The following is a 27632-nucleotide window of genomic DNA, read 5'->3' as shown; positions in this document are numbered from 1 at the left end:
GAGGAGGGGAAGGTGGAGCAAGGGAGGAGGGGGGAGCCGGGAGGAGCGGCCGGGCCTGGGGCCTTGAGGCCCGGGAGAGCCGGGGAGCCGGGCCGGCGCGCCGAGGTAAGAGCCAGGGCCCGGGGGAGGCCGGGCTTGGAGAGGGGCGCGCGGGGAAGGAACGAGCCGGGGGCTGGGGGGCCGGAGGAGCGGCGGGGAAGGGAACCGGGAGCCGCGAGGCTGCCGATCCGGGGAGCGCGGGGCAGCCGGGCTCGGGCGAGCCGCCGGGGCCCGGGGAGAGGAGGTGGTGAGAGGTGGAGTCCCGGGAGGGTGGGGGGGCCGAGGGAGGCAGGAGGAGGGTGGGGACAGGCTCTCTCTCCTCCTCTCCCCCAACCCCGCGCCGGGCTCCGCCCCCGCCTCCTCCGCGGGGCGCTCTCCCGGTCCCCGGGCTGAGCCGGGTCGGAGCCCGCGAGGCGACCGGAGGGAGGCCAGGCCGCCTCCCGGGTCCAATCCTCACTGCCGCCTCTCACTCAGATGCTGCTGTTGCTGCTGCTGGTGCCGCTCTTTCTCCGCCCCCCGGGCGCGGGCGGGGCGCAGACCCCCAACGCCACCTCTGAAGGTGCACCCTTCTCCGGCGACCTCGGGCACCCCACCACCCCACTCCCCCTTTCCTTGCATCCCCCTACTCTCGCGTCAGCCCTACACGGCATCGGGGCCTGGCAACCCCGTCTGCTCAGCCCCACTTTACTACTCCTGACCTCCTTTCCATCATCCTTCATTATTACCCAGCACCCCCTTTCTCTGCCCCCTATTACTACACTAGGCCACCTTTTGTGACCCGCATTGTCCTCCACCCCCCCCTCCCCTCCCCCGCCGCTCTTTCCCGGGCCCACATTGCTACCTCAGTTCCGCTTTTTCCTTGGTCCTACATTGCTGCCCAGGTGGCCTTGGAAGACACCCCTCTCCTCTCATCCTCATTCAACCAGATTCTCCTTTAGTCTTTTCTTACCAAACTCATTTGCATATCATACCCTTTCATAATTTCTTACTTTTCTCCATTACCCCAACCAGCATCCTTCCCTTCCCACTTGTGGGCTCCCAGATAGCCTTAACCCTGGCCCATTCCGCTGTGCCCTTTAGCCCAAGGCTCCCTACTCCTCCCCTCTCCCACCCTCCAGCACCTCATCCCAGCACCTGTCCTCCACCTGCCCCCTAGACCCCGCCCTACGCTCCCCTGCCTCCGGCTCCTGACTCTGCCTTTTCCTCCCCCCCCCCTCCCCCCACCATCCTTCCCTTTCTCTCTCCCTGTGGACTCAACCCCCAGGTTGCCAGATCATACACCCGCCCTGGGAAGGGGGCATCAGGTACAGGGGCCTGACTCGGGACCAGGTGAAGGCTATCAACTTCCTGCCCGTGGACTATGAGATTGAGTATGTGTGCCGGGGGGAGCGCGAGGTGGTGGGGCCCAAGGTGCGCAAGTGCCTGGCCAACGGCTCCTGGACAGATATGGACACGCCCAGCCGCTGTGGTGAGTAGCCTCTCAAAGCCCCTCCCCTTTTCGGGCCAATTCTTCCTGCCTCAAACTTGGCATCATTGCTGGCAAGTCAGCACTTTAAATCCAGTGTAACTAAATTCACAAGTACATTTATGAAATGACTACTATGTAAGAGGGACTTTGTTGTGTGCAATTGCAGGCAGTAAAGTTAGCAGCCTGCAGGTTTCATTTCATCCTCCCGTCATTAGGCCACTGACCATCTGAGGAAATATCTTGTGAGTTAGTCTCTTTGAGGATTACCAGTGGCAGTTTATGCAAAAACGTTCTAAAATGATTTCATCCCATTTTGGAATACCTGTCTCCAGTGGAGAGACCAGTACCCCCCCTCACCCCGCCCAGTTAAAACCCAGTTTAACTGGAGTATAAGCCAACTATAATAAGGCAAATCTGATTGTGCATCTAAAGTTACATACATCTACACATCTCAAAGCCAGACAACCGCCCACTTTGAAGAGATCCCATTTTATGTGCTTATAGCTCCATCTTGGGTTCCTATGATGGAAATGCTGTTTCTTTCTTTTCTGAATGTAGATGCTTACAGGGTTAAGGGCGGACTGGAAACTAGAGAAGCTATCTTTTTAATACCTGATTTCCGGCAGAGTAGGATGCTTGTGGACTCAAACTCAAAGCTGAGCCCCCTCCCTCTCTCTAAGGGGAAGGAGCCTTCTTCAACTTGCCTCTCTTTATTTTCCTGTCTCCACAGTCCGAATCTGCTCCAAGTCTTATTTGACCCTGGAAAATGGGAAGGTTTTCCTGACGGGTGGGGACCTCCCAGCTCTGGACGGAGCCCGGGTGGATTTCCGATGTGACCCCGACTTTCATCTGGTGGGCAGCTCCCGGAGCATCTGTAGTCAGGGCCAGTGGAGCACCCCCAAGCCCCACTGCCAGGGTGAGGGGAACAGCTGCCTGCATGCAGCGGATGAGGACGCTTGTCAGAGGATGGGAGCAGGGTGGGAATGGGTGGTGGGGAGAACAGGGTGCTTTGGGGAGGCAGAGGTGAATGCTCCACTCTTTCCTCCATCCACTTGCCTCAGACTTCCTCCTGAAGTTCCCCATTTCCACTTTATGCTGAGGGCTTCCTTCTTTTACCTTTCTCTTGTTAATATCTTTCCCATGCTTTCAACCCTTGGGTCTCACATTTTCTTCTTTCCTTTATGAATCTCACCCTCCATCACCCTTCTTAAGATTCAAATACTACGGTTTCCCCCAGCTTCAGTCCCTTTCTGTAAACCTAACATTTCCTATGCATGATCCTCTTCTAGAATTGATCTCTCTCCATTCATTATATGCCTGAATTATTGTAAAGACTCAGCAATAAACCATATGTCATATTTAGAAAAATTAATAAGATTGAAAAGAATATCCAGGGTGGAAAATTATCAGGGTAAAAGTTAAAAGACTTCAAAGTGGGGGCAGAATTGTCAGAACATTAAGAACAATCCAGGGATGGGGAAGGAAGAGGACAGTCTTTTTTCTATACTTCCCAGACAACCTCCATCATTTCCCAAGGGAATCTGTTTTGTGTCCATTACCTGTTTCTCCATCTGGTTCTGCAAACTTCCCACTTTCCTGGGCTCCCAGATTCTCCCTCTGCAATCTTCTCTCCTGGGATGTAGGCATACCTCAGGCTTCCTCTACCTTTGTAGACCCTCTGCCTCTCGAGATGCTTGGACCTGGCTTTCCTCATTTTAATTATTCTGTTTGTGGTTTACCACTCCATTCTGGGAAGTGGGAGTCCCATCCAGGGATGAATTAACTATGACGCTAACAAAATTTATGCTCCAGGGTTTCTTACGCAGGCCTCTTCTTGTGCTCGAAAAGAAAAACGTAGAGGGTTTAATAATGTGTTCACGTGGTCACAGGGTTTTGTAAAAACTGCCAAAGTAAGATATTTTAACAACAGTAGCTTCAAGTCAATCGCATTTGTAATTTTTTTTCTCTTAAAGAGAGACCCCCAAATTTTATAATATTTAGGCTCCACAAAACCAGGATCTGCCCATGTCTTAGCTGTTGGCACTCCTGTCTCATATTCTGTTGTCCTATGAAAAATAAAAGAAGAAAACCACAAATCCTGACCCACAGCCCCACTTGCTCTTATTCCCAGGCACCCTCCCCCTCAGAAACGCAGGCTTCTGCTCCCCTCTGGTCTTCTTCGGCATGGACTGGTGTGGGAGGGGGCTGGGGATCAGGCCTGGGAAGCCGGGCGCCACTGGTAACTCTTCTCTGATCCCCGTCTTTCCTGCTGCCAGTGAATCGAACGCCACACTCAGGTGAGATCAGAAACCCTCATCGCGTGCACTGCAATCCTCTTACCCCTCACACTTCACCCTCCACCTCCAGGGATTCTGCCCCTTAGGTTGTGGGTTCTCATCCTCCCCATCCCTGCCCCACCTTCCCCTACTCACCCCAGTCCCCAGTACGCGGCCGGCCCTTTCTTTCCCTACCTGTTTCCAGCCTCCAGTCCAGGTTTTCTGAGAGGCTGCGGTCCCTCCCATCTCCCTGCCTGGCTGCAACCCCCTCGGCTCCGCCTCCTCCAGACTCCGCTTCTGCCAAATGGCAGAGCCCCAGCAGGGGGCGGCAGAGTGCTGGGAGACCCGGAGCATCCACCTCGCCTGGCCCGGTGGGGTTCCTTCCGACCTTCTCTGGAACCTTTCCTGCCTGCCCCCTTACTAGGATTTCACCTGCTGACTCCATCAGCCCGGCCCACCCATATCACCCACTGCCAGGCCTCACTCTCCCACATCCTTCCCTTCCCTACGCCCTTTCCTACGCCCTTTCCCTTCTCTTTCATCTCAGTTCCTTCTCCCACCACCCTTTCTCTGTCCAGACTCTGTCCACCCAACTCCTTGTTCTCTTGCTCTGTCCCCATCATCCGCACCCTCCACCTTCACGCCCTTTACCCCAGCCTTCCCCTCCCAGCTCTCCCTTTCTCTCCAAAACCGTTCCCATCGCCCTCTTCCCCACCCCTCAGCCCTTCACCCCATCTATTCACACCCCCATTAAGACACTCAGGTGCCAGCCCCTTTTCTCTCGCGTCCGTCTCTCGTCCTCGCGTCTCCATCCCTCGCCCCTCAGAGCTTCAGCCTCCCGCGGTTCCCTCCGCCCACCCCGCCCTCCTGGCACACCCCTTGCCCTCTTTCCTCCTTCCCGAACGTTCCCGTAGGTTGGGACCCTCCCCTTCCCCGTCCGTCCCTGTCACCCTGGGGGTCGCAGCCGCCCTCTCCTCCCCTCCCCTCAGACTGAGGTTCCCTCAGCTGCTCTCGCCTCGGTCCCCGCCCCCTGCCTCCCTCCCCAACTCGGTCCCCCCACCCCCTCCCCGCTGCCGCGCACCGCCCGTGACGTCAGAGCCCCCTCCCAGCCCTGCCTCTCCCTCCTCCTCCCCTCGGTCGGTCAGTCAGTCCGCGAGGAGAGTCCGCGGTGGCGGCGGCGGCGGCGGCGGTGGCGGGAGCCAGAGCCGTGGGGGCCGTAGGAAGCCAACCTTCCCTGCTTTCCCGAGACCCTATCTCCCTCCTCCGCACAAAACCAGGGATGGAGGCGCCTCCCCGAGAGCCCCTCAGCAGCCCTCCCCAGGAAAAGTGTCCCCCCTGAGCTCGTCCCCCTCCGCAAGCAGCTCCCACCCCCTCGCCCGCCCCCTGCCATGGGTCCGGGGGCCCCCTCTCCCGGGGTGGGGTGGCCACTGCTGCTCCTGGTGGTGCTGGCGGCGGGGGTGACTCCGGTGCGGGCCTCCCACTCCCCTCATCTCCCGCGGCCTCACCCGCGGGTCCCCCCGCACCCCTCCTCAGAACGGCGCGCTGTGTACATCGGGGCGCTGTTTCCCATGAGCGGGGGCTGGCCGGGGGGCCAGGCCTGCCAGCCCGCGGTGGAGATGGCGCTGGAAGACGTGAATAGCCGCAGGGACATCCTGCCGGACTATGAGCTCAAGCTCATCCACCACGACAGCAAGGTAGCCCCGGACAGGGGAGTGGGTGGGGGGGGGGGGGTGGAGGCTGGGTGGGGGCAGGGGGCCTGCTGCACGTGCCTTAGTCTGAGCCGCTTCTGCGATTGCCAGGCAGACCCCTCCTATGTGTGACTAGCTGGAGATAGGCGGGGGATGTGGGAGCTTGGGGAGAGTGGCAGAGGCTGGAGGTTCAAGATGAGGGTCTAGGGGATCGAGGTGGTTAATCACGCTGCAAGGCAGACCTTTCTGTTCTCCGAGACCTCTGGAAGTGCCCAAGTCGGGGGTAGCTGGAGAAACTGGTGATGGGTTTAGGGAACAAGCTGATCTGGTTCCTCCTGGGAGTAAACTAACCCTGGGGTGGGTTGGGGGATGGAGGGAATGGAGCTGGATCAGGGGTTTACATTTACCATGGTAACAAGGTAAATCTTGGCAGCAGGTTGGAGCGGAAGGAATAGGGACCCAATCAGGAAAATGTTGAGGGACTTGAGTGCTCTAGTTTATTTATCACAACAAACAGCACGGAAGCTTGGGTCCCCACCTGACTCTTTCTCATCCCTTCATCTGCAACCCTGTTGTGGATTCCTAGATCGTGGAATTGTTTTGTGGTCTACTGTAGTCAGGAAGGCTAATGGTCAAGAGATGGGCAGAGGCGCTAGGAAAAGGAAGGGGATTAGAGGTCTACACAGGAGCCCCCACAAGAGCATGGGGATGGCAAGAAGTCAGAATGCAGGGAGGAGAAAGAACAGGAAAGAATGGCAGTGGGGGAGGGGGGCCAGCAAGAGGAGTGGTGACAGCCTGAGACCCTGGGATGTCTTGTGGAACTTGGCTCTTGAGTTTGACTTCCCTGCAGCATTGTGGCCTTTTAAGATGTGAGAAGGGAAATGGAATGTAGGGTTAGGGAGAGGGGGAAGTGGGAGAGGGGAAAAGGTCCAGGGGTAATAGGGGATAGTTCTGTAAGATTCCTTTCCCACCCCAATCCCCCCATGAATGACTAGGAGTATGGGGGAGGATGTGGCCCAGGCAAGCAAGGTGATTTGGGATCTCAAATCTATCATTTCTCCCAGAAGGCCCCAGAGACTTAAGGGTTTGGGGGAGAGTGAAAGAGCACAGGGGTGGGTGAGCACCTGGTGATCTTACACCTGGGGTGGACTGGTCATTTATAGTCATTCTTTAGAACAGCAGTGTACACCTAGAAATACCTGTGTGAGGGAGGAGGGGGCAGAGGTGGGGCTGAAGATGGGATGCTTGAGTAGGAGAGGGTACAAGGACTCTTCTGGAACTTTGAATCTCTTCTGACACTTTCACAGTGATTCTCAAACTTCAGTGTACCTAAGCCTCACCAGAGAAGTTTGTTAAGAATCCAGATTCTAACTCCTCGGTCAGGGATGAGTCCCAAGGGTCTGCATTTTCACCAATAAAAATCTTATGTGGCTAACCCCAGGATGCCTATAGGAAGGGTAGCAGGACACAGGAAAAGAACTAGTTAGTGTAGGAGAGGCAGGACGAGAAAGAGGGTCAGATCCCATGGAGGAGTCAGTTTAGAAGAATGGTAATTGGCTATGGGAGTGGGAATCTGGGGAGAGGGACAGGGAGGGATGGGTGCAGGCTTTAGGATAAGGGATCGTGGGGAGCTAGGGGAGCCCTGGATGAGAGCTCCAACTCATCCACCATGACAGGTGATTCCCTGGAGGTGTTGGGGAGCAGATGGGGACCTGAGAGAAGGGAGATGGAGGAGAAAATAGCAGAGGCGGCGAGGGGGAGATGAAAAGGCAGACAAACTGGAATGTGTCGTTTCCTGCCTGCAAATCCGGATCCTTGCTCCTTGGGAGAGAGAGGAAAGGAGAGAGAGGAAGACAGATCTGGTCTATTGGGGAGAGGGTGAGAATCATGTGGCCAAGGGAGTGTGCAGTGATGGATAGAGTGTGGAAGGGGGAAGGAGTGCAAGGGAAGGTAGGGAAGGAAACAGGAAACAGAAGGAAAGACATTAGGGTCCTGGACATTGTCCTGTTTGTCCGTATCTTATGTGTTCTTATATGTCCTCATGGTTCCTAATAACCTCCCCTCAGACAAGAAAGGGAGGGCCACTGAGGACCCTTGGGAGAAGCTGGGGGCAGGATCTGGAGTGATAGATGCAGGAAGCTGGGACGTGAGGATGGTAAAGATACACAAATATGCCCAAGTGAGAGGGATGCAGAACCTTCAAAACATGCAGTTGAGCAGACACTGAACGCTGCCCTTAGCAGGGGTAGGCCTGGGTGGGCAGCAGGGAGTTTCTATGGGCCAGCCTCCCCTGACTCCCCCTTCTCCAACTTCCCACCGTGTCCCAAATGTCAGGCCTCAGTGGGAAGTGAGCAGGCCCTAGGGGGCCTTCTTTATTTCCTTCTACTTGCCCTGCCCTCCGTCACCCTCCCCAGTCCTCCTGTCTGTCCCCTCTGCCCTGGCTCCCCACTGGCTTCCATTTCTTCCCCCCTTCCTTTGGGGCTCCAGCAGCTTCTGAAATGTCATATTTCAGCAGGAGGGGAACAGGCAGTGGGAGCCCCACGGCTGGCTGTTCCTCCCCTCACTTCCCCTCCACCCCTCGAGCTCTCTGCATTGTTTACTTTCCCAGCTCTGTCCCTCTCTTGCAGGCACCCCTGAAAGCATCTGGTTTCTCAAGCATCCCATTCTATTTATTCTCCCCAGCTCTTCCCTCATCCTTCTTTCTCCCCACCCCCTTCTGCCCCTGAATGTCTTTTTTCCCAATGCACCAAATGTCAGAGCCCAGCAGGAGGGCATGAATCCACTGAGCCAGGACCCCCTGGGGGTCTGTCCCTGTTCTCTCCTGTTTGTGTGTCTCTAGCCCTGAAAAGAGAAGAGGGAGGAAAAAAAAACTAGCAGGTGGGAGAGGGAGTTTGCAGAGGTGAGGGAGGACTTTTCATAATATGGTTTTCAAAAGGCTGTCTGGGGACTTGGGGGAAAATTTATTCATATTCCTGCAGACTCTTTTCTACTCACAGGTGTTTGGAGCATAGAAACCTAAGGAAAAGGGGAGGGGGTCGTCGAGGGAAGGTGGGCTAGGGGGTGTCTGAGGATGCGCTGAGAGGAGGGAAGGCAGTGTTTGCATGCACACTGGCAGAGGGCATGCAGGAGAGGGTGCGGGTAAGGTGCCAGGTGGGAGGCAGAGAAGGGTGTTTCACGAATGAGGGGAAAGGAGACTCAGGAAAGAGAAGAAATGGAGATAATGAGAAGAGATTCAGCACGGGGATGGGTAACTAGGCAAGTGACTAGGTTGTTGGGGAAAAGAAGAGAGTAGGAATTGCAGGGAGGGGAGGAGCCCTGGGGGAGCTTCCCATTACCCCCTCCATCCTCGCCCTCGTGCAGTGTGACCCGGGCCAAGCCACCAAGTACCTGTATGAGCTGCTCTACAACGACCCCATCAAGATCATCCTCATGCCTGGATGCAGCTCCGTCTCCACGCTCGTGGCTGAGGCTGCCAGGATGTGGAACCTCATTGTGGTACGCGGGGCCCTGAGGGCCAGAAGGTGGGGCTGTCCCCTCTTGGGCCATTTACAAAAGAGGGGGGTGTATTGAGGACCACAGTGGCCATGCTTCCAAAATCAGAGTCCTTTGGAGACCTGAGCTAGTTGGCCTGCTACCAGCAGTGGCCTGACAGGGCTGCAGCTGACCTGCTCACCATCAGAAGGAATGGAAGGCAGATGAGTGAAAGGGTACCCTGAGGGAGGGGGCTTTTGAGAATCACTTTTCCTTGGGCAGAAGTAGGGAAGCTTGGTGAGAGTGAGGGAGAGAAGCCCAGAGGCAGGGAAGGGTGGAAGGAGCTCTCTTAGTGAGGCTGCCAGGAACACACTGGGACAGAAGGCTGTCCCTCCTCTCGTAGCTTTCCTACGGCTCCAGCTCACCGGCCCTGTCGAACCGACAACGCTTTCCTACCTTCTTCCGAACTCATCCATCGGCCACACTCCACAATCCCACCCGGGTGAAACTCTTCGAGAAATGGGGCTGGAAGAAGATCGCCACCATCCAGCAGACCACCGAGGTCTTCACCTCGGTGAGGATGGATGGGGTGATGGGTGGCTGGGCTCAAATCCCAGCCCAGAGGGATGCGACACGGGATTCTTTTTGGGGGCAAAGACCTTGGTTCTTTATCAAGAGAGGACACATTCTGAGTGGGCTAAGTGCATGTTCTTCCTGTAACCAGAGGAGTGAACCAGCTGGGTTTTCAGGACCCTCTCCAACTTTTTGATTTTAGGATCTTTAATTTTTCCCTGCTTTGATGCCTCTATCCCCCAGACAGATAGACTCCAAGCAACCCAGTTCTATTAAAGTAGGTTCATTTTAAAGTTGAAGTAAGATGAGGGAGAGAATATGAAACTAGAACCTGGGGAGGTAGTAGATTCCAGAGGCTCTCCAGGGGAGGTGGTGGGCGTGTGTGATGGGAAGAGAGGGAATAGAGAGGGAGCCAGGGGGGAGGGAGAAAAGAGAGAGGCAGACAGACACATGCATGCACGTGGTTCGTAATTGACACGGAGGTGCAGACATGCAGGGAGAGGTGGAGGGGGAAAAGGGAGACTTGAGGGGAGTAGAAAGGAAATACCTGGCTCTTTACCCGAAGAAGACAGTCTGCTCCGTCTCTTTAATTCTATTCTTTGGGTCCTCTATTCACTCTCGTGTTCAGTGACTCTTTAATCCTCCCCCAACCTTCTCAGTGACTCAGGACATTCTCTGATCCTTTTGTCTATCTGCCCACTTGCCTCTTGAGGTTGACATCATCCTGCCTAGACCAGACTCTGCCTTGTCTTTTCCTGGTTCTTCTGTTTTCCTTTCCCCAATTTTTGCTGTCAGGCAGGGGTGGGGTGATGGGGTGACTTCCCTGGACTCAGAGCCTCAGGAGGGATTCACCAAGCACCTTCTCAGCAGGAAACCATGTCCTAAGACCGCAGAAGCTCTCCTTCAAACTCTTCCCACAGGGGACAGAGCTGTTGGTTCAGAACCGCTCTTCCTTTGTTCTGAGTATGTGGTCCCAGGCGACACCTCCAGGCTTTACTCCACTGTGCACCCTGTGCTTCCTCTGTTTGTTCCTCATCCCCTCCCAAGACTCTGGATGACCTGGAGGAACGGGTTAAGGAGGCTGGAATCGAGATTACCTTCCGTCAGAGTTTCTTCTCGGATCCAGCTGTGCCCGTCAAAAACCTTAAGGTGGGCTGGTGGGGGCTGGTGGGCCCAGCCTGTAAGGGTCTGGGTGGGGGGAACAGTAGTGGGTGGGAAAAGAGGCAGACAGGGACAGGTTGGATTTTTTTTTTTTTTTGGTATTGAAATATAATTGACACACAATGTTGTATAAATTTAAGAAGTGTAATGTGTTGATTTGGTACATTAATCTATTGCAGTTTGATTACCATTGTAGCATTAGCTAACACCTGCATCAAGTCACTTAATTTTGATTCTTTGAGGCATAAGCATCTCCCGGGGAAGGTTAGCTTCATCCTGTAGTTGACATTTATCCACTACTCATCAAACAGACCCCTGCACTGAGTGCCTTGGGACAGGAAGTCAAAGCTGTGAAAGTGCTTGCCTTGGCCCCTTCCTGCATCCCTCAGGAGCTCTATTCTTTCTCCATTCCATAGCGCCAGGATGCCCGGATCATCGTGGGACTTTTCTATGAAACTGAAGCCCGGAAAGTTTTTTGTGAGGTGGAGTTGGAATCTGAGAAAGGAGGGGTGCTGGGTGGGCTCTTTGCCTTGGGTGTCTCCTGGGCTCTCCTCTTTGCCTCTCTGAGCAAATGATCAGAGGATAAGATTAATGAGAAATTCCTGTCTGTTGGCTCTGACTCCACATCTTGGCCTCTCACACACGTGACACTCTCTCCAGGTCTCATTTTCCTATCACTTTGTGTTTCCAGAGGAGCCGGAAGAATCTCATCTTTCCTGTCTGGCTGGAAATGGCCACTCAGAAATAGAGGCTGGGAGACACTTAGAAGGAGAAGTAGTTGAACCTTCCCCATTACCCCCAGACTTGTAGATTTCTCTTTTCAATGCTCTGCTTTTCTCTGAATCCAAAGAGGCTGAATAGTGTCATGTGAGATAAGACAAAGCAATGAAACGAAGACCCAGCCCCACTCCTCCTCTGCACTCAGGTGTACAAGGAGCGGCTCTTTGGGAAGAAGTATGTCTGGTTCCTCATCGGGTGGTATGCTGACAATTGGTTCAAGATCTATGACCCGTCCATCAACTGCACAGTTGACGAGATGACCGAGGCGGTGGAGGGCCACATCACCACTGAGATCGTCATGCTGAACCCGGCCAACACTCGCAGCATTTCCAACATGGTGAGTGTGTGAGGACTTAGAAGGTGACCCCTGGGCAGGAGGAAGGGACTGAGGGAGTCTCTTAGGTGGGGAGCAGTTATGGGGCTTGGAGGTTTAGGAGGGCAAGGGGCCTCTGCTCACCCTCAACTTGTGCATTGTGTTTTCTATGGATTCCATCTCTGCCATGACTTCCTTGGGCAGGAAAGAGGGACTTAAGAGAGTGGTACATTCAGCGGGCCCCTGATGAGTTGCAGGGCTGTTCCCATGGAAACAAGGAGCAGTTGGCAAGAAGTCAAATGAGGGAGAGGTATTAATGACAATATAGATGCTGCATCTGCAAGCACACCTTTATAGGAGCGCTGTTCCTGGGCAAAAATTCATTTTATTTTCTTGGTGACTTCAGAGCACTTTAGAGTTGCTTAATATTCACTCTTGATTGATACTCAATTAGCTTGGCTCCTGATGCTTTTTAAAAAATGATTTTCTTTTAGAATTTTAAATGCAGAAGGGATTTTTGAAATCAGTTAGCTGCAGATAGCTGGTTAGTGACAGACCTTGGGCTAAAAGACACACTGGTTGATGTGGGAATCAGCCTAGAGGTGAGGGGCACAAGTGGGTAGGGTGTGGTGTGGTGGGGAGCCTCCTTTCTGGTTCAGGACTGCACTAAAGAGTATGAGAGTCTTGGCTGAGCTTGATAGGGAAACCTATGTGTCTGCTTATTATTCAGGTATAGCCCCAGATCTGGAATACCTGCCTTGGAGAGCATTCTAGGAGCACGTGAATAACTGTAAAACCATATAAATATCTTATTTATTTTTTATTTTTTTGGCCACACTGCGAGGCATGTAGGATTTTAATTCCTGGATGAGGGATTGAACCTGTGGCCCTTGCATCAGAAGTGTGGAATCTTAACCCCTGGACTGCCATGGAAGTCCTGAGAATGTCTTATCTTTTTAAAATGCTGTAGTAATAATCACTTTTATATAGTAAACCAGGAGCTTAGACACATGATTTCAGTGACTCTCATAGTGATATTCTGATGTAGATTTTTCATTTCTATCTTATAGACCAAGAAATTGAGACTCAGAGAGGTTAAGTGATTTATCACAGGTCACCAGCTGCTGAGTGGTGAAGCTGGAATTGAATTCTAGTTGAATCTAACTTGAAACCATCTGCTGTGTCACCTCCCATGGAAAACCTTGAAGTCTCACTAAAAAGCTTGCCCTTATATCAGCTAACACTGTTTAGCAGATGACAGTTCTTGAGCAAGAGAGAGATAAGATTCAGGAAGTTTATTCTGGCAGTGGATTGTGATGGAAGGGTCAGTTGCTATGTGTACTTTAATCATGGATACTGTGCTGTGACATTTTCAAGGGATCTTGTTGAAAAATTATGATAGAAAAATTCTGCTATGTTGTTTCCATGTAGATCACCTGAGAGGTGAGTTGTCCTGAGACCCTGGGGAAGTAGAGGAGGTGGTAACTGAAGCCAGAAAAGCTGGTTGGTGCCCTGAGCCCAGGACCTGCCAATAGTGCCTTCTGCCCCTCTGCCCTGATAGGAAACAGGGATTTGATTGGGCATATATAGGCCCCTGGGCTTTTGAGTTGGAGGATCTCTTTCTGACTCTTGGTCTCTAGAGAAAGATGGTGCCTGCCTTTGAGGTCTAGAGGTATTGCTAGGCCTGCTTGATAGCCTAAAATGCCAGATGAAGAGGCCAAGATTTTTCAGAGTGTAGAAGCCATCTTAATAATTAACTAGACACAAGGTTATAGATGGATCAGATAGGACCAAGAGAAGTGGATCAGAATCAAGGATGGAGCCTACGACCCAGAATGAAGGAGATTTAGAAGAAAAGCAGAGTTGCCTTCTCTCTGTAAGGAAGGCCTTGCATTTAGATCAATAGTTCTCAAACTTTAGCCTGTATCAGAACCATGACTGGGCTCTTCCCTTGGAAGTTCTGATTCAGTGTGTCTGGAGTGGGACTGGAACTTAATACATTTCAACAAGTTCCCTGAGATGTTGATGCTACTGGTCTGGGGACCACACTTTGAGGCCTGGTAGTGCGGTGTTTTTCAATCAGAGGTTGCAGTATTTAGGGGAAGTTTTGGTTGTCACAACTGGTTTCTAATGAGTTGGCCAGGAATACTACTTCTTTTTTTTAAATATTTGTTTGGTTGTGTTGGGTCTTAGTTGTGGCATTCGAACTCTTAGTTGTGGCATGTGAGGTCTAGTTCCCTGACCAGGGATCGATCCCCAGCCCCCTGTATTGGGAATGTGGAGTCTTAGCTGCCGGACCACCAGGGAAGTCCCCAGGAATACTTCTAAATAACTTACAATGCAAAGGATCATCCCCACAACAAAGGATTATCCTGCTCAACATGTCAATAGTGCAGAGACTGAGAAATTCTGGTTTAGAGAAAGAGTTTTTAGGAGCCATATATGGGAGAGTGGATTAGAGTGGTTTGGGAGAAAAATAGCTCCAGGCTGGAGCTGTACTAGAGCTCAGGTATGAGGCAGTATACCTGGGGATAAGATATGGGGACTTCTTTGGCATTCCAGCAGTTAAGATTCCATGCTTCCAGTTCAGGGCAGGAGGGTTCCATCCCTGGTCAGGAAAATATCCAACATGCCACCAGGAGAGGCCAAAAAATAAAAATTAATTAAATAAATGATTTTAAAGAGTCTGGAAAATTAAAAAAAGATTGTCAGTAAATTCTGGTTGGGATAGAGGAGTTGGGTACAGTAGAAAATAAAAATCTACCTCAGGATATACATTTTAGATCACCATTGGACATCTGTTCTCACATATAGAGACTGCCAACAGGACTGTTAAAAATTTAGGATCATACATTGGTACTTGGGTAATTCATTAATAATTCACTATTTTCTATGGGTTTTGTGGAATTTTTGTCGTTTTCCTTAAGCTGCCTTATAACATTTCTATTTGAAAATATATAGCTATCGTTGCTGACCCAAAGGGGAGAGACTTTTTGGTAATTTTAGTCATGCCTGGGGGCAGTGGTGCTCCCCGTATCCAAGTGTGTTAGTGGTGGTGACCTGAAGCCAGGGGAGTATGAGGATCGGGGCTGGGTAGAGTGATACGCAGAGCAGATGATTCCCTTCCTGTCTGAGTGATTTTTGGATGCGGGTTTACTTTGAACTGAAGGCTGGATGGGCTTGGAGGCTGACAGGTTGCTCAGGCTAGTTGCTATCTGCTGAGCAGGTGCTATTGGAGAGAGACATTCCAGTTTACAGGGTAGTTGGAAGCGAATGGACTTTGAACGGATTGGAATCCTAGCTCAGCCATGTGCTAGCAGCATACCTTCAAGCAGGTGAAACTGTTCTGTGTCTCAGGTTCCTTGTCACTTTCTAAAATGAGGGTACATAGCATTTACCTCATTGGGTTATCTGAGAATTAAATAAGTTGATATATACGAGGACAATAATAAGAGCAATGTAGATATCAGCTATAATTATGATGAACATTATTCTGTATAAGAAGTGATATTAATGAAACATTTCAGCACAAAAGTATTAAGAGGACTCGGTGATTTGAAAGAGTCTAAGGTGATCCTAAGGTTTCAGTCCTATATACTGGGGAGTGTTGGAAAAATAAAGCTTATTCTTAGATATTTTTAATTTGAGATTACTGATTATATAGTTACAAATGCCTTAGAGACAGAGATTTAGGACTTGAAATATTGAGCTGGAATTACAGATTTGAATATTGGTAATAATGAGGAGGTTGAAAGAGAAAATGTAACGTTATATTCAGCATTTTATAATATTGTAATTTCATCCTTATAACAACTTTTCAAGGTAGTTAATATCACTCCCACTTTAAAGCCAAATAACTCCATGTGCTGTGCTTCGTTGCTCAGTTGTGTCTGACTCTTTTCGACCCCATGGACTGTAGTTCGCCAGGCTCCTCTGTCCATGGGGATTTTCCAGGCAAGAATACTAGAGTGGGTTGCCATGCCCTCTTCTAGGGGATCTTCCCATCCCAGGGATCAAACCCAGGTCTCCTGCATTGCAGGCAAATTCTTTACTGACTGAGCCACCAGGGAAGCCTGAATAACTCCATAGTGAAATCTAATAACTTGTTTGAGATTAAATAGCAGCTTGGTGGATTATTTGGAATTATAAGGCATCTTTCCATTTATCCATCCAGTGGACATTTTTCTTAAAGATGGTTTTTTGAAAAATAATTTTATTTATTTATTTTGGCTGTGCTGGGTCTTCATTGCTGTGTGGGCTTTCTCTAGTTGTAGTGAGCAGGGTCTACTCTCTAGCTGTGATGTGTGGGCTTCTCATTGTGGTGGCTTCTCTTGTTGTGGAGCATGGGCTCTAAGGCATGCAGGCTTCAGTAGATGCGCTCCCAGGCTCTAGAGCACAGGCTCAATAGTTGTGGCACATGGGTTTAGTTGCTCCTCGGCATGTGGATTCTTCCTGGATCAGGGTTTGAATCCATGTCTCCAGCATTGGCAGGTAGATTCTTTACCACTGAGCCACAAGGGAAGTCCAAAGATGGTTTTTTTGGAAGCAGTTTTTAAGTTCACAGGAAAATTGAGAGGAAGACACAGAGGTTTCCTATATGCTCCCTGCCCCACTCCCTGCTTCCCGCATTATTGGCATTCCCCACCAGAGTGTTTACAGCTGATGAACCTATACTGCTACGTCATTAACACTCAATGTCCATTGTTTACAGAGGGCTCACTCTTGATGGTGTACATTGAGTGGGTGTTGATAGATAGATAATCACATTTCATTGCCTTCATCTATAGACACTTGTTGTTTGTCCAGAATGGGTGGGGCACAGTCCTGGATGCTGAGGATTAGGAGCAGAAGAGACCCTGGTACTGTCCTCAGGAGGAGCAGAGCACAGGCCGCCCTGTCTTCAATCCTGGGCTGTTTCCGCCTTAGCACACTGCACATCCTTTGCATTTCCCATTCCCCCGTGTCTCCAGAAAGCTGAATAGAAGGGAAAGTAGGCGGGGCATCTGGAACAGAGATTCATATTTATTCTTCATTCATCTATTCATCCCTTCATTAGAGTATGTATGTATGTTGGTCTCCCGCATTGCAGGCAGATTCTATACTGTCTGAGCCACCAGGGAAGCCCATGTATATATGTTAACACATTCCAAGTCTAAACAGAGCCGTGTGGTGCCCCTGTGTGTTAGCTGTGCCTTGTCAAGAGGTGGACACTGAGCCTTTCCTGGTATGGTTTCTGGGCGGTAAGGAAGGGCAGACATGATTTTCCCCATTATGTAGAAGACAGTTCCAAAAAAAGAAGCAATTTACTTGCAGTCATTTAGGTAAACAGTGTTACTGCCGGGTATAGAAATTCAGCTCTCTTGATCCATTTCATGACAGAGTTAAAGGAGCTCTTATTCTTTTTAGTTTTCTTGGAAAAAGAAGATGTAAGGTTGGGAGGGGTGTGGGTAGGGATTGAATATTCGACTTCAAACGTGTGAAGGGTGTTTCTGCAGCCCCTAGTCTTCTGAAAACCATCCAAGAGACAGTGAACTGAAAGCACATGAGGATGGCAGGAAGTTAGCACGCTAAAGAAAAATCTTTTTGGTTGACAGAGCGAGGAAGGCTGTGGTGTCACCTTTTCTGGGCTCTTTCAGACTTGGAGGAGCTGTTAGTTCCTGCGTCAGCTCTGTTGGGAGAGTCTGAAGGCTGAGAGAACACCAGTGCTGCGGCTCCTCACTGGCGGGGCCACATCTTTGCTTTGCTCTCTCTCTGCTTTCATTTCATTCTCTCTGCTGTTCATTATGCAGAGCATCTATTTATTAAACTTCTCTGCTTGCAGTTCTGAGCTTGCAGCTGTGCACACTAAGGCCATTGGAACCAGTTAACCCCTGCTCTAGTCTAGTAGCTTCTGATCTTAGATGCGCATGTATAGTTAAAGATGTTGAATGTACAGAGGCTCAATCTGATGACTTGAACACAAACCATCCATTCAAGTCAAAGTGTCAGAGCCAGACTCAGAAGCCCACCCCACTCCAATCCTTTTGACCTGTTCTTCCCTTCCTAGACGTCCCAGGAATTTGTGGAGAAACTGACCAAACGACTAAAACGACACCCCGAGGAGACGGGAGGCTTCCAGGAGGCACCCCTAGCCTATGATGCCATCTGGGCCTTAGCACTGGCCCTCAACAAGACGTCCGGAGGGGGTGGCCGTTCGGGCGTGCGCCTGGAAGACTTCAACTACAACAACCAGACCATAACTGACCAAATCTACCGGGCAATGAACTCCTCGTCCTTTGAGGGTGTTTCCGTGAGTTACAGCAACCCCTTTGCTGGCCTCAGACCTCAGAGAGGTCTCTCTGGAGACATGCCTTCTGTCTCAGTTGCCTCTCTGCAATAATCAGTCTCAGACCAGGGAAGTAGGAGCCCCCAAGCCAGAAAACCCCACAGAAGTCTAGAAGAGCGGTAATATATTCCGTTTCCTCCAACCTCTCCCCTCACTTCTCTCAGTCCCGATATTTATGAGTCAGATGAAAATTACAGGATTTTAATAGAGGAAGCAGCCTGAAAGATCCTCTCCTTATTCCTCTTAAAGTGGGGAAATCAGCATCCAGAGGGACTTGGTGACTTGCTCGGGTCACACAGCCAGAGGCCAGGTCCCCTGGTGTTCCATCTGGGGATTTTTCCCATTCAAATCTCCTGGGTGAAGCTTCTTTTGCAAAGAATAATGTTTCTAAAATCTAGGGTATGGGCATCTGGGGTATGTCCTATATGCAGGCAAATGCCATAAATAGAATTCATTCAGAAGCTCAATTACTTCAAAAACATAAGGATTCAAAGAGGCCCTGATGTTCTTGTTTCACTCTTGCTTTTATCCCCTTTGCCTTCCTCCACATGTTTCTCCCCCTCAGGGCCATGTGGTGTTTGATGCCAGCGGCTCTCGGATGGCATGGACGCTCATCGAGCAGCTGCAGGGTGAGCATAGGGATGTGGGGCGATGGGGAGGTCAGTCAGGGGGCCAGGCTGGGGCTGGGCTAGGATACCGTCTGGGAGGAGAGCCCTGGGAGACATGAAGACATTGCCTTGGTGCCTCCCTACCTCCTGCCTGCTCTTCCGTGTTCCCCAAGCTTTTAAATAATGATGATATTGATAATAAAAAGCTTAGCGATGAGTGAATTTCTTTGAGTTGCAGTGGTTGTGCATGCAAATTGAAAACCACCACTCTTTTCCCCTAATGGCCCCCATTTTGATTTGAGAAATTTCCCTCTGGTGGGTGACTTGAGGGATTCATGACTTGTCAGCGGCATATTCATGGACCCAAGGAAAGCTGAATCTAGGAAACATGCTATTTTTAAAGGGAACCTATTGCATTTCCTTGATATGTAAACAATTAGCTCTAATTTTTCTGCAGTACATCTAGTTTGGCTTTTCTAGATGGTATATGCTTATAACTTCACACAGCGAGCTATTTGCAAAACTTGTGAATTAGTTTTTCAACTCCACTCCACTCAGACTCTTAGAGCAGGGCCAAAAGAACCATTTCTTGGCCTCCTGTGAAAAGTTTCTTTCTTTTCCTTCTCCCGACCTCCTACATCCTCTCAGATCTTTGTAACCAGGACAAAAACGAATAGACTTCAGCCACGGTCCAAGGGCTGTGAGTTGGCTTTAGAAGAAAAAGTTATGGTAACTGGGGCAGCTCTAGAAATCTTAGGAGTGGCTGAATTTTACTTTGTGGCTTTTTAAGAGGCAGATGCAACTTGTGTAAGAAATTAGAAGCCAAGTCAATGGAAGAGAAATTTCTAAAATTAAAATGAAAGCCTCTGGGAAAATAGATCTTGTGATTCTATCAGGAGAGGAAGAATAAGCAGAAACATGTTTAAAGATTTTTAAGCCAGAATCACAGTGAGAGACATTTTCCTGAGGTGTGAGCCTGTGGAATGCGTGGCAGACATCCTGTGCAGCATTCTTCACTGAAGGGCTTAAAGCATATAAGATATTCTTGTTTGTTTGCGTGGGCTTCCCTGGTGGCTCAGCGGTAGAGAATGTGCCTGCCAATGCAGGAGACATGAGTTTGATCCCTGAACCACGAAGATTCTCTGGAGAAGGAAATGGCAACACACTCCAATATTCTTCTGGGAAATCCCATGGACAGAGGAGCCTGCAGGCTACAAGTCCATGGAGTCACAAAAGAGTCAGACATGACTGAGTGACTAAACAACAATTTCTTTGTGTTGCCTTGGAATCCACCCTATAGTGCTTTTCAATCAGATCACTGTTTCAAGTGGCCCCCAGATCCTTCCAAGTATCCTTTGGGGGCTCAGGTGAAGGGAGAATCAGATATGACCACAGAGATCTACTTTAGGGAAGTGGGAGGTTGAGAATGCTTGGGATCAGCTGTCACCTACCTGTGGTTACTCCTATCATCTGTCCAGGTGGCAGCTACAAGAAGATTGGCTATTATGACAGCACCAAGGATGACCTTTCCTGGTCCAAAACAGATAAGTGGATTGGTAAGTGGGTCTTGTTTATAATTTCCTTTAACCCTTCTGAACCATTGATGAATACTGTGTTTGAATGAGGGTGGGGTGGTTGGTACCATGGGGTTGAAATGAACCAGGGGCTGGGTTTCTGAGAAAGGGAATAAAACCTCCAAGATGTGGGTAGGAGAGACTGGTGCATTTGGAGAGGGTATAGGTGGTGGGTAGCAACGCATTCTTAAAAATAGTACATTCCTGGGACGACTAGGGATTAGGTCCAGGGGGCGGGAAATGAAAACTCCATTTGGGTTTCCCAGATGTTCTGGTGACCTGATGTATCTGAATCAGCTACTTCAAGCCTCAAGTTGCCTCTTAGCTTTCTTAGGAAGACAGTTACTTAAATTGTAGGAGAGGACGTAAAACCTCATTTAATTGTCTTCTGTTAAAATGTGCTTTTTAAGGAGAGAAAGGAAGCAATTATATTCCTTGTGTGCTTGGTGGGCTAAATAATAGGAAATGGGAAATATACTCAAGGTAGGCAAAATGAGGACTCTATTGATCAAAAAAAGGCTTGGTGTCTTCAGGAGGGGGAAGGGCACAGCCATGGAAGACAGCTGCCATCTGCCCTGCCCAGCTGAAATCTAGTAGTTCTCAGCACTGCTGGAGTTCTGAATTTTTTTTTTTATAATTTGAATTTAGGACAGTGTTCTGTATTGCTATAAATGCTTCATGGCCTAAATTATGCCTTTTTTTTTTTTTTTTTAAAGCTCAGCAAATTGAAATTAGTCATTTTTTCCCCCCCGCTTTCTGTGAATTCTGTGACAACTTTGAGCTTCCCTTTAATAATAACTGAGAAACACCTTTGGTAATATCACCTAGCTAGGGTTAAAATCACAGATCAGTTTTTTTTTTTTTTTTTTTTAAAGAAAATTCCTCCTAAGGTTAGGAGGCCAGACTCTATTTTGAGGCATTTTAGCTTCATGACTCTATGACTGTCTTTTGCAGCTTCTAATTTGAGTTGTAAGAGACCTCATAAAATTTATTTCTTAGTATCCCCCTCTTTCCCTTCCATTTTTCTTTCCTGAAAGAAAGATGAAAAAACACAAAGAACAAAAAGCAACACCAAAAAGACTACAACTTTGGTGATACAGCTCAGCCTCTAGCTCCATCTTCTTGTCTCATTTCTGATTGCCTCCTAAGAGCCCCAGAATCAAAGAGCATTTGGGCTGCAGCAAGCCCTGATTCAGGGCAGTTAGGGCCTCCTGCCCTCAGAGTTAAGACCTGGGTGCCCATCAGCAGCTTGGTCCTTCTCTCCTTTCTCCTGTCCCGCCTTCATGCCTTTGTCCTTCCTCCTTTCTCTTCCCCGTCCCCTGTGCCACGCAGGAGGGTCCCCTCCAGCTGACCAGACCTTGGTCATCAAGACGTTCCGCTTCCTGTCACAGAAACTCTTTATCTCCGTCTCCGTTCTCTCCAGCCTGGGCATTGTTCTAGCTGTTGTCTGTCTGTCCTTTAACATCTATAACTCCCATGTCCGGTAAGTTTCTCTTCTGACATTTCCCTGTCCTGTCTGCTTCTCCAAGATAACTGTCATTTGCTTGAAGGGAGTGAGAAGGAACGTATGTAGCTCCTGAGGCCATGCGTCTCTGAGGTTGCCACTCTGGATTAGTGTTTGCCCAGTGACAACTGGGAACGAAAAGGGGGAAGCCAGGTATAACTCCCATCCCTGCTCCAAAGCAGCTAATGGAAAAATAAAAAAGCTTTTGGGATCAGGTAACATAATTTAGGGCTCTAAAGAGTGTGTGTGTGGCAGGGTCCTGTGCCTGGGAAGCCGTCTGTCGGCCCCCATGACCGAACTGGCTTTGTCTCTGATGCCAGCTCCAAGGCTGCCTGCCTTTGTCTCCTGGTCCTGAGGTTGGGGTCAGGCCGTTGCAGGGTGTTTGGGGAGCTGAGCCTCCCTAGAGAGGAGGGTAATTCTGCTCTTCAATCTCTCCCACCCTTCCGCCTCTGCCCTAGTTATATCCAGAACTCACAGCCCAACCTGAATAATCTGACTGCTGTGGGCTGCTCACTAGCGTTAGCCGCCGTCTTCCCCCTCGGGCTGGATGGTTACCACATCGGGAGAAGTCAGTTCCCCTTCGTCTGCCAGGTGAGGAGGGGGTGGCAGGTCTCCTGCCACAGCATGGCTCTCCGGCCCGCCGCCTCAGGAATGCCTTCTGTGATGCGCCGTCCCCTGCCTCTCCTCCTTGTCTTTCCTCCTTGTCCCTAGTTCTTCTCCTGACATCGCCCTCTGATCTCTGTCTGGCTCTGTCCCTTCTTTCTGTGCCTCCAGACTTTTTCATTCTGTAGCTGGCTTGTCAGTTCCAAGGTTGCCATGGCATGCCTTGCAGAGAAGGGTGGGGAGGTATTGAAGGCACAGGAAGGGGGTCTGCACAGAGAACCCTCGGACAATGGTGGCCTGTCTGTGGCGCGGGGGCTGAGAACAAGAACTGGGGACTTCCCGTGGGAGCCTTAGTTGTGGTTGGGAAGGACGGAGGCGGGGATCTGAACCAACAGCAGGGAGAACTGGGGGGAAGGGACTGTTCTCACACAGGGAGGAGGCCCTGTGGGACTCTTGGCACATGGAAGGTTCTGGGGCTACAGAGTAAGCCTGGCTTCAGCGGCAATATTTGTTTGATTCTCTCTTATGCTGGTGGGAAATACTGCCCCTCTCTTTCCTGCTCATTCTCACTCTTCTCCTCTGCTCTGTACCTATCCTGATCACACGTCTGTACACATGGCATTTGCACATACATACACCTACAATTCTTCAGAGAGACCCAATACAGTGGGAAAGCAGATAATTAGCAGTGACACACAAGAGGTATCAGAGCAGGGATCTGCTGTGGGAGCGAAGAGAAAGCAGCTGACTGTCCGAGTGGCTGCGTGGACGTCACCAAAGGCAGCATGTAAATTGTGAAGGATGCAGGGGCTTTTGTCGGCTGGAGAAATAAAAGAGGGTTACTCCAGGAGCGGAGGGAGTGTCCTGTGGGTAGCAGAGGCACAAAAGAGAGTAGATCAAGGGCAAGGGTAAGCAAGCAAGCAGTTGAGCAGGGCTGGAGCACGGGGCAGGTGAGTGTCTGGGGCAAGTAAGGGTCCTGCCCTGGGGGGAGAAGAGGCTGGAAAGGTGGGTGGGACCATGTTGTAAAGGGTCTCATGCCACATCTGGAGGTGTTCAGGCTGCAATCTGCAGGCCTTGGGGAACAGTCAGAAGTGATTGGCTATTAAAACCCATTTTTTAGCAAGATTATCCAGGTGACTGTCTGCTGCCCAGTCACCTTCCCCACCCAGCCCCTACCAGCTGCATCCTGCCAGTCTGGTCATCCGTTCCCTCCTACAGCCCTGCCCCATCCTGGCACTGCTCACCTGCTGCCCTGCCCTATTCTCTCCTGCCCTCTCTCCTTTCCTAGGCCCGCCTTTGGCTCCTGGGTTTGGGCTTTAGCCTGGGCTATGGCTCCATGTTCACCAAGATCTGGTGGGTCCATACAGTCTTCACAAAGAAGGAGGAAAAGAAAGAGTGGAGGAAGGTGAGCTGCTCCAGATCCTTCAGCCCCTAGCACCTGGGCTCTCAGGGATTGGGAGGCCCTGTCCCCTACCCTAACATGCTTGTACTCTGTGTGTTGACTCAGACCCTGGAGCCTTGGAAGCTGTATGCCACAGTGGGCCTGCTGGTGGGCATGGATGTCCTCACCCTTGCCATCTGGCAGATCGTGGACCCCCTGCACCGGACCATTGAGGTACCCTTTGAGGAGGCGCTTGGGTCAGGAGGCCTTGCAGGACACACTGGTGGAAGGGCCTCGGGAGCTGCAGGGGGTCTTGAGGAGAAGAGCTGCCCATGGGAGGTGTGTTCCAGCCCTGGGTATCTCAGCAGCTCTCCCTGCTTCCTGGAGGGAGCCCTAGCAGACACTCTGAATTCCTGTGACGAAAGAAAGAGGTGGGGATCTGGGAGGATGGGCAGATTTTCAGACATCGTGGAAGTGAGGGAACAAGCACTTATAAGGTGTTTAGGCAAATGTTCTCAGGCCTGGAGTTGGATGTGGAATGAGAACTGAGGATCTCTTCAGAAAGAGGGGGCAGAACTGGGAGTCGGGGACTGAGCAGAGGTGGGGAGGGGAGGGGAGGACGGCAACCATCTTGCCTGTGGCTGTCTCTCTTCCTTAGACTTTTGCCAAGGAGGAGCCGAAGGAAGATATTGACGTGTCTATTCTGCCCCAGCTGGAGCACTGTAGCTCCAAGAAGATGAATACATGGCTTGGTGTGCAGGGTGTGGGGGAGGGGTGGGGGAGATGCCCATAAAGGGGGGCTAGTAGGGAGGGAGTGTGTATGGAGTGGGCAGTAGCTTTGAAGAGAGAAGGGTCTTTGGAAAAAGAGGCAGACAGCTCATGTCAACTCAGTTTGAATCTCCTCCTGTTTGTCACTGCATTAGTCTTTTCTGAGCATGGGGAGAGTTGGTCTTTTGCCTGAAGTGCTTAGTGTCCACTGCAGGGATGAGGCAGAGCTTGTGTTCATCAGAGGGACCAGTGATGTGGCCTCACCCTCATCTCCATCTCTGTCTGGTTCACTCCCTGGAGTGACGCTGGGGCTGCGAGGGGTTAGGCCCCTTTGGCCCTTTTAATATCACTCTGACCACAAATGGCAAACCTGCCCTCAGCGTGGAAAGCCATCTTCCCACTCAGAGGGTGAGGAGGTGAGACACTGTGTGTACTGACAGCCACTCATGACCATCATTGTCCTGTGTGATGGGGCTCTTAGTCCCAGGAGGAAGCAATGAGGTCAGGGCGAGTTGGGTGGACCCGGGGGCAGTGGACAGGGAGGGGCGTACTAGGTCAGAGGGGCTGGGTTGGAGAGGAGACCCCCATGTCACTGCCATCAGAAGGAGCACAGAGAAGTGGGGAGTGAGTGGAGGATAACCCTTCCCTGCCATCCTAGGGATCTTCTATGGTTACAAGGGGCTACTGCTGCTGCTGGGTATCTTTCTTGCTTATGAGACCAAGAGTGTGTCCACTGAGAAGATCAATGACCACCGGGCTGTGGGCATGGCCATCTACAATGTGGCGGTGAGCTCCCTGCACTCCTGGCATTGACCATGGGGACTGGCCACAGCAACCCAGATGGGGGTAGCCTGGGAAGAATGAGGTGCCTGGTGTGGGGTCAGTTGGCTGGAAGTCTTAAAACGTTTTCTAATGCCTTGGGTTTGAAAAGCACTTTATAAATGTATAAAGTGCACATCAATCTTCGTACAACCACCCAGTGACGTGGTGATTAGCATCCCCAGTAGATAGATGTGGAAGCAGAAACAGGTGAAATTCCTCATCTGTGGTTCCCAAGCTGGAATCTGAATGAGATTTCCTGCCAGGGATGCTCAGGACTGGCTCTTAAAGACTCTGATGTGTGTACAGAAATCCTGGGGGCTCCTGTCTGGAGGGAGGGGCTGTCCTAGAGCTGGAGCTGGTTTGGGACAGTTTATCTGGGATTCTTACCAACCTATAGTTGAGGATGAACCTGACTATTGTTGTTCAGTTGCTAAGTCATGTCCTACTCTTTGAGACCCCATGGACTTCCCTGTCCTCCTCTATCTCCCAGAGTCTGCTCAAAATCATGTCCACTGAGTCAGTGATGCCATCCAACCATCTCATCCTTGGCTGCCTCCTTCTCCTTTGCTCTCAGTCTTTCCCAGCATCAGGGTTTTCCCCAATGAATCAGCTCTTCCCATCAGGTGGCCAAAGTATTGGAGCTTCAGCTTCAGCATCAGTACTTCCAGTGAATATTCAGGGTTGATTTCCTATAGGTTTGACTGGTTTGATGTCCTTGCTGTCCAAAGGACTCTCAAGAGTCTTCTTCAGCACCCCACAATTCAAAAGCATCAATTCTTCAGTGCTCAGCCTTCTTTATGGTTCAACTCTCACATCCCGACTTTGGGTCCTTTTTGAATGGAAAGTTCCCCAGGAACCTGTCCCCATAGACTTTTCTGGGGGAAGAAGACCCTGGCTCTTGTCTAAGCCAGCAGGCCTGTGACCCCACACACACTTTGCCCCCAGGTTCTATGCCTTATCACTGCCCCGGTCACCATGATCCTGTCCAGCCAGCAGGATGCTGCCTTTGCCTTCGCCTCTCTCGCCATAGTTTTCTCCTCCTATATCACCCTGGTGGTGCTCTTTGTGCCCAAGGTATGGCTCTGGTTGTCCTCCAAGCCTCTTAAGCCCCTGTCCCCTCTGTGTCCCTACTTCCCTTCCTCCCACTTCGTCTGCCCAGCTCCCTCTTGTTTTCCTTCCTTCCAATTGCAACCCACCATGAGCTAATTGCTGACAGTCCCTGCTGGCCCATCCACACCCCCAACTCCTGCTCCCAGATGCGCAGGCTGATCACCCGAGGGGAGTGGCAGTCGGAGGCACAGGACACCATGAAGACAGGGTCCTCGACCAACAACAACGAGGAGGAGAAGTCCAGGCTGTTGGAGAAGGAGAACCGCGAGCTGGAGAAGATCATCGCCGAGGTATGTGGTGAAGGCAGAGGTGGCGGCAGGTCAGGGAGGCCCACGTTTCGGGTGGGGTCAGGCTTCCAGAGGTAGAGCTTGAGATCGGGGTTCCTGTGCACGTGATTTACCAAGGGAGGGTCTCAGGAGACAAGCTGCCAGGGAGTGAGTGGAGGAGGACAGGGAATGGGAGAAGGTGGAGTCAGTCTCAGGTAAAAATCTGGTCAAGAGCGGGCCTCAGCGGGTGGAGGGGCTCTAGAGCAGGACCTGCATTGTTGACTCCGCCTCCTGGAGGCGAGGGCGTGGCACTGGGCTGGGCGTGGCTGGTTGTGGGGGTTGAATATACCCTCCAGTGAGAGGGGTCTGGGCAGATATACAGGGTGTTTGCAGTGCCCCCAGTGGGAGTTAGGGGCCAGTGCAGTGTCAGGCTGGGGGTGTTCCAACTGGGTTGGCATTAATCTGTTGAGTGCGTTACCGGAAGCGGAAGCTATGTGCTCGGCCCTTTTTCCCCTCCCCTACCCCCTTTCTTTCGCTGAACTCAACTGCTGCCCCACTGTGTTCAGTGTGTGCTTTCGGCTCTCCCTGTTCCTGCCTGATGGTTCCTGTTCCTTTCTTCTGTCCGTCTTCCCCTCCCTCTCCCCCACATTTTTCTCTGCTTCTCCTTCCCTTCTCCCACCCTTTCCTGACTTCTCTCTCCCACTCGCCTGGTTGTGTTCTTCTTCCAGAAAGAGGAGCGGGTCTCTGAACTGCGCCATCAGCTCCAGTCTCGGCAGCAGCTCCGATCCCGGCGTCACCCTCCGACACCCCCAGACCCCTCGGGGGGCCTGCCCAGGGGGCCCCCTGAGCCCCCTGACCGGCTTAGCTGTGATGGAAGTCGAGTCCACTTGCTTTACAAGTGA

General features: G+C 51.1%; 1 protein-coding gene across 1 annotated transcript; it reads left to right on the top strand.

The window, feature by feature from the left end:
- The first annotated feature begins 1 nt into the window (after position 1).
- Positions 2–27632, top strand: GABBR1 (gamma-aminobutyric acid type B receptor subunit 1). Its single transcript, XM_055570981.1, has 23 exons — positions 2–105; positions 514–598; positions 1304–1507; positions 2238–2423; positions 3784–3804; positions 5317–5477; positions 8832–8966; positions 9346–9516; positions 10563–10664; positions 11093–11158; positions 11602–11793; positions 17816–18058; positions 18660–18723; positions 20181–20258; positions 21609–21759; positions 22239–22371; positions 23672–23788; positions 23891–23998; positions 24423–24516; positions 25191–25318; positions 26300–26428; positions 26611–26754; positions 27459–27632. The coding sequence occupies exons 2-23, from the start codon at positions 514–516 to the stop codon at positions 27630–27632; spliced, it is 2886 nt and encodes a 961-aa protein (XP_055426956.1). The 5' UTR covers positions 2–105.

Source organism: Bubalus kerabau, chromosome 3 (assembly GCF_029407905.1).
Source record: "Bubalus kerabau isolate K-KA32 ecotype Philippines breed swamp buffalo chromosome 3, PCC_UOA_SB_1v2, whole genome shotgun sequence".
Classification (NCBI taxonomy): Eukaryota; Metazoa; Chordata; class Mammalia; order Artiodactyla; family Bovidae; genus Bubalus; species Bubalus kerabau.
Note: the sequence above shows the minus strand (reverse complement) of the source record. Positions and strands in the feature narration are given on the sequence as shown.